Below are 6,857 nucleotides of genomic sequence, written 5' to 3'. Positions count from 1 at the left end.
TGGATTCCCCGACTGTAGCCGTAGATTGGTTGTGAGCTGGCAAGTTCCTCACCAGGCGGAGCCACCAGCGTGATGATGCAATGGTACTCCGCGGCATCGGCTGCTTGGACCTCAGAGAAATACAAGTTGCCGTTTTCCGAGAGGAAGGTATGAGGGTTCATCTCGGGCCGGATGTTCTGCTTCATGTTCTTCATCCACTGGTATACGAGGGCTGGTGAGAAATTATACAACTATCAGGTGACGTTTGTGATGGTGTTATAGGTTGAAGTATTTTCAAAGTGTGCTCCCTTTGCATGTAGCTTATCACCTCATCAACCACAAGCTTTTTGTTTACAAGAGTAGAGCATACTCCAACTTAAAATGTATCAGAAATCAACAGCCTGTCTTCTTCCTGCGCAGAGTAAAAATGTTGGTTGAATTAATTTTGAAGTTGACGTCCGAGTCAATCTGCTTAATTCATTCCCAAACAAAAACTCCACTCTGAAAAGAATTCAGCCACGATACTGATTCGTACGTGACAAACTAAAAAGAATCTGCACTCTTTACAATTATTTTAACAAGAAATTCCTTCGAGGTAGGAAAAACACCCCCGTTGGTCAAAGGGAAATAACCATTCTCACTGCCACCAACTGAGAAGGTTATTTCCCTTTGACCATTAATATGTGCCTCTATAAGTCCTTGTAGAATCTTAATCCACCAATAACTCCCTAACCGTGTGTTTGACTGGTCCCAATATTTGTAAGGACCGTCTCAGGAATGTATAGAACCTGTTCACCAAGTTTGGTGACGATCGGTCCCTTCATTCTTGAGATCTATATGCGAACACAAACACACACCCAAACAAACAAACACATCAAGCGAATCCTATACACACCCCTATACCGGGGGTGTAATTAACAAAGGGTTGTTGGTCTTTACCCGCAATTTCAACAGGAATTTTGTTTTTAAAGCAAAGAGAAACTACACACTTAATCTAGAACCATAGCAAATCTTGTCTTCATTGTTTAAGTATGTGTTTTACTTTACCTCGCTGACTCTTTGTATCAGCATGTCTGTGTTCCAATATGCTTACGTCTAGGCCCTATGTCGTTTTCACCGCAGCATAAAGGCCAATTTTTTGTATTAACGTTAGTAGGCCTACATGTATTTAAATGTTTATAATATTATAGTATTGTCATGTTACACACCACCACTGCAATTTCTCATGTTTGAGATAATAGAGTTCATTATATACGATTTGATTTATACATGCAAATTCATTGGCAATACAATATTCTGTATTCAAGGAATATGGGCAATAACATAGTGTGCATAGTGTGTTGCTTACCAGGATTATAGCTGGGAGGACTGCAGTCAATGACTGCTCCCTGGTACAGCTGAGCTGTCCGGGATCCAGGCTTGGTGTTGGAAAACTCATTCAAAACTGAAACAAATAATTAATACCAAGAAAAACTGAAAAACTGAAAAACCCACAGTAGGCCGACTCGTGAACACAATGGCTCCTCGTTGAATTTGTATGCAAAGTTCCATAAAGATCGGTCCAGTAGTTATCTCTGAATCGCCCCCCTCCCCGCCCCCCCCCCCCCCTACACACATGGCTGGTCCATACACTGATGTGATACCTGTTTTCTCAATAACTATGGGCTTGAACGTAACTAAATTTCAGATTTGATTACGGAATTACAACAGAAGTATGTAAGCAATAATACACTCGCTTAAATATAATAAATTACGGTCGTAAAATCGCTTTCTGGCAGAGTCGCACACACTTTCACACTCAGAAATGACAAAAACAGTCATTGTTTGATCAACTCCAAATGACATATCTCAACAGTTTTATGATTAATATGGCGTCTAAAAACCCAAAACTGAGGGTAAAACATTGTTTTGACGTCAAATCAATGAGAGCGTCAAAACTGCGTGGGCGAAAGTCCATCGTTTTGTCCATATAATGACGGATGCACACACACACACACACACACATACGTGCATATGGTCACAAACGAGGACTTGCTAACACACACATACGTGCATATGGTCACAAACGAGGACTTTGAGAAGGCACATACCAATCGGGGACCCAAGAAGGAACAGAGTTTAACGTCTTCAGAAGCTCCAAAACAAGTTTTTGGCGCCAAAAGATTTGATGGCTCATTTTGCCGCAAACCTTTGACAAAAAAAAAAAAATGAGGACTCAGTTTTGGGTCCCCATTTGGGTTTAGGTCCTCAATTTGAAGGTGTGCAACAGTTGCAAGTCCTGAATGGTGATCATATGCTAACACTCATACACACACACACACACACACACACACACACACACACACACACACACACATACACGCACACAGACCACCACCATACTTGACTAAATGTAAAAAGCCACGTGTAGTGTGACTCACAACCAAAGTAGACAGGTACGGGCGGACTGAAGACCTTGCCCACAGAGTTCTCGGCCACACAGGTGAAGGTGCCGGGGTCCTCCTGTTCCACGGGGTCGTTGATGGTCAGTCGCCCGTTAGTTACTGTGTAGCGGACCGTGGCGGTCACCAGCTTTTCACGGTCTGTGGCGTAGTCCTTGTACCACTGTGTAAAAACACATTATGCAGCGTTATGTAATGTTATATTAATTTGTTGTTGTTGTTGATAGTTTGACACTAGTAATTAACCTTGTCATCTTCCAGGAAAGGCCTACAATGCACCTCATAAAGTTATATTTTCTTCAGCGTCTGGGGGGGCTACATCCTGACCACGGCTTCGCCCCTCGACCTCATTAAGGCCTGGGCGGCCCCTGGACCCCGGTCACAATTTGGACCTCCCCCACCCCCCTCACTCCATTACCCCTTGATCCTCCCATCAACTATCATACAGCATTACGGTCTGTTGGGAAGTTCTTGTACCACTATCAAGCAACCACATTATGCAGCGTTACGCACAGGAGCTTGTATCCAATCGCCGGTCGATCATTATTTACTCCTTATTCCATTTGTTTACTCCTTATTCCATACAGTCTACTACTAGATCTACTATTTACTAATAATAGTAGTAGTAAGGGTAAGCATGCAGCAGTAAATAATAAGCATGCAGGAGTAAATAATTATCGACCGGTGGTTGGATACAAGCTCCTGTGGCGTTACGTTAGGTCTGTGAACATTTCCCATGGGAAAGAATTACAGTAACAGAATGGAACAGGATACTGCAGGGGAGAAGAACTATAGCTATACGAACAGGATACTGCAGGGGAGAAGAACTATAGCTATACGAACAGGATACTGCAGGGGAGAAGAACTATAGCTATACGAACAGGATACTGCAGGGGAGAAGAACTATAGCTATACGAACAGGATACTGCAGGGGAGAAGAACTATAGCTATACGAACAGGATACTGCAGGGGAGAAGAACTATAGCTATACGAACAGGATACTGCAGGGGAGAAGAACTATAGCTATACGAACAGGATACTGCAGGGGAGAAGAACTATAGCTATACGAACAGGATACTGCAGGGGAGAAGAACTATAGCTATACGAACAGGATACTGCAGGGGAGAAGAACTATAGCTATACGAACAGGATACTGCAGGGGAGAAGAACTATAGCTATACGAACAGGATACTGCAGGGGAGAAGAACTATAGCTATACGAACAGGATAACAATGGAAATGTACATGTACTCACCAGATGCAAACACACAAGGAACAAACAATCGCACGCACGCGCACACACACACACACACACACACACACACACACACACACACACACACACACACACACACACACACATAATAACAGAACATTTAAATAAAAAAATCGCCGCATCAGAGAAATCATTTTAGATCGTTGTTGGTCTTCCATAGACATTTCCATTTCTCGCATCTGTGAGAGATACTCATGCGTACGGATAGGCGCGGAAGCTTTTGTGCTAGAAATATTTTGCTCTGCAAAATCTGAACCATCCGACAGTTTTGGATTGTTCAATAAATAATTTCCAGTGTGTTTTTAAGAGAAATAGGTATTTTCCTGCACCGGTGAGTACAATTTTGCTTCCATTGCACCGAATTTGCTGACTATGCATATGATGTCAAACACCGATAGAAATACATGTAGGGCCTACATGCAATGGCTAACTGCCAGGTCACGCGTTTGCATTGAAGGACACCTCATAGACAAACAACACTGATTCGGTGAATTGTGATGGAAATGTAAAGAGGAAATAACCTCGAACTGAGGTAAATCCTACGAAGAAGACTCGACACGAGCCAGCAGAAAACTCGACAGACAATTATTCCACGTACAAGCCAGGACGGATCCATGGTTGTTTAGGCACAAAAAAAAATAAAAAAAATAGGTGTGGTTACGGTAACATAGCCCCAAAAAATAGGGTAGGAAGGTAGGCAATCACTTTTTTTTTTTAAACTTTTTTTTTCTAATGTATACAAATTAAACCTACTTGACAGGGAAATAAGTGTGCGACTCGGGCGCTTTCGCTTTTATTGCGTTTTCTGCACTCGTTTTCTTGTGTGGTTTTTTTTTAATTGACAAATGTAATAAAAAGTTATAGGGTCGGCCCCTAAAAATAGGGTAGGTCGGGTTACCGTAACCACACCTATTTTTTTTTTAGGCCTTATAGGACGGACCACACAAGAGGGGAGGTCTCTGCAGCACCAGAGCAAAGCGTGTTGTACTGTACCTTGTATGAGGGAGAAGGGTGTACTTCAGCAGGAGAGAAGGTCTATACAGTACCAGAGCAAAGTGTGCTGTACAGTACCTTGTATGAGGGAGAAGGGTTTCCTTCAGCAGGAGAGAAGGTCTCTACAGTACCAGAACAAAGTGTGTTGTACAGTACCTTGTAAGAGGGAGAAGGGTTTACTTCAGCAGGAGAGAAGGTCTCTACAGCACCAGAGCAAAGCGTGTTGTACAGTACCTTGTATGAGGGAGAAGGGTTTCCTTCAGCAGAACACTCCAGGGTGATCTGTTTGGCGCGACCGGCGAACACGATTCCTGGCGAGACGAGGCGGAACTTGGGACCGATCTGCCACGCGCCCGGGTTGGGCGATGGGTTGCCGTATGCTGGAGAAAAAACGACAAGAAATGTAACTTAAGGGCAAACAAAAATATATGTTGGATTAGGGAAACGTGACCCCAAAAGATAGGGTAGGTCGGCTTTACATTTTTTTCTTCTTCAAATTTCGCCGATTTTGAAGGAGGTTACTTCCGTTAGTCTCGGTATGGTTCGCAAAATATGCAAAAAGTTGATTTTTTTGAGAAATGAAAAAAAAGTTTTTTAGTCAGCAGGAAAAAATAGGGTCGGTCGAGTTACCCTAAACCACATTTAATGATACACGATACCGACACATCCACAGACTGGCGGTGTCCTTACGAGTAATTTTCTTAAAATTGAAAATGGTAATAATAAAAATCTCAGATGTAAATCAAATCAAATCAAATCAAACAAATCAAATCAAATCAAATCAAAACAAATCAAATGATTTGATTTGATTTGATTTAATTTGATTTACGTCTGCTTTTAAGACCATGCATTTCAAGGTTACCTGTTCACAATATCTGTCATTTTGTCTCCCTTTTAGGACAACCTTTCTTTTAAGTCCTGAGTTGTTCACATCATACATTGGACATGTTACAGTTTTCCCTCTGTCGGTGTAGACTATTGGAAGACTAACACATAAATCTCCTGTACGTTGATAAAGGCGATAGATATCATAGGCCTACTACCTCTACCTGTCCAACTGCAGGCCAATTATTAGTCCTAAAAGTACTACAGTGGAACCGGCACGGTTGGCCTAGTGGTAAGGCGTCCGCCCCGTGATCGGGAGGTCGTGGGTTCGAACCCCGGCCGGGTCATACCTAAGACTTTAAAATTGGCAATCTAGTGGCTGCTCCGCCTGGCGTCTGGCATTATGGGGTTAGTGCTAGGACTGGTTTGTCCGGTGTCAGAATAATGTGACTGGGTGAGACATGAAGCCTGTGCTGCGACTTCTGTCTTGTGTGTGGCGTATGTCAAAGCAGCACCGCCCTGATATGGCCCTTCGTGGTCGGCAAACAAACAAACAAACAAACAAACCTAAAAGCAACACTCACAGAAATCTCTTTTGCGCTGATAGAGTCGGTACACTTCGTCACGGTTGATTTCACAGATGTAAGGCAACGACTGTGTCCGACTTGCCCACGCCCAACCAAAGCGTTTGTCCTCATCTGAAAGAAAGAAGCTTTTGAATAAAAAAATAAAAAGGTATATAATATGGAACACAGGATTTCCCTTCTTTGAGCCATGTGACGTCATGATCGACAAAACTTCGTATCTAGGCGGCCAGCCGAGACTACAAAATAGTGCATGTTTGTGTGCGTTCAATCATACAAAACTTAAAGTAATTCTAACCAGAATCGATCGATATATAAATTGTATTTGTATTTTTGACCAAAATATGACATTTTACACAGATCTCGACAGTCATTGTTCACCTCGATAGGTGTTAAATGTCATATTTAGGTAAAAAACACAACAAATAACGCATAATAAACACGAGAGTCCAAAACTAACAGGGACAACAAAATTCAAAGGAAACTTAACTCATCTTGACGATGACAAGAAACATGAGGGAAGGGATTACACTGTTACACCGTATCTGTTTTTTAATTTGCTGGCAAATATGTCTCACCTGAATACCTGTAGACCAGGTGTGCTTCAGGGAAGGTTCTGGACACCTGTAGTTCCGTGGCGGGGTCAATGATCCAGTAAATGTCTTGTGGCGTCAGGGAGTCTCCGTCACCCGACCACACTCTGAGGTCACCACGCTGTAAACCGCTCGTGTACCACTCGTACATTCTGGACAAGATGGCA

General features: G+C 42.7%; 1 protein-coding gene across 1 annotated transcript in view; it reads right to left on the bottom strand.

Annotated features, from left to right (window-relative positions):
- Nucleotides 1-6,857, bottom strand: part of LOC138947079 (contactin-like) — a 49,393-nt gene that overhangs the window by 35,363 nt on the left and 7,173 nt on the right. Inside the window, exons 5-10 of the mRNA XM_070318517.1 lie at nt 6,676-6,842; nt 6,098-6,211; nt 4,923-5,068; nt 2,400-2,583; nt 1,328-1,423; nt 1-211 (exon numbers count right to left, since the gene is read on the bottom strand). The exon at nt 1-211 is cut by the window's left edge and continues 20 nt beyond it. Of these exons, the coding sequence (XP_070174618.1) occupies nt 1-211; nt 1,328-1,423; nt 2,400-2,583; nt 4,923-5,068; nt 6,098-6,211; nt 6,676-6,842 (918 nt within the window). The remainder of the gene's footprint in view (nt 212-1,327; nt 1,424-2,399; nt 2,584-4,922; nt 5,069-6,097; nt 6,212-6,675; nt 6,843-6,857) is intronic.

This window comes from Littorina saxatilis, linkage group LG14 (assembly GCF_037325665.1).
Source record: "Littorina saxatilis isolate snail1 linkage group LG14, US_GU_Lsax_2.0, whole genome shotgun sequence".
NCBI lineage: Eukaryota > Metazoa > Mollusca > Gastropoda > Littorinimorpha > Littorinidae > Littorina > Littorina saxatilis.
This window is presented reverse-complemented; position numbering and strand designations above follow the sequence as displayed.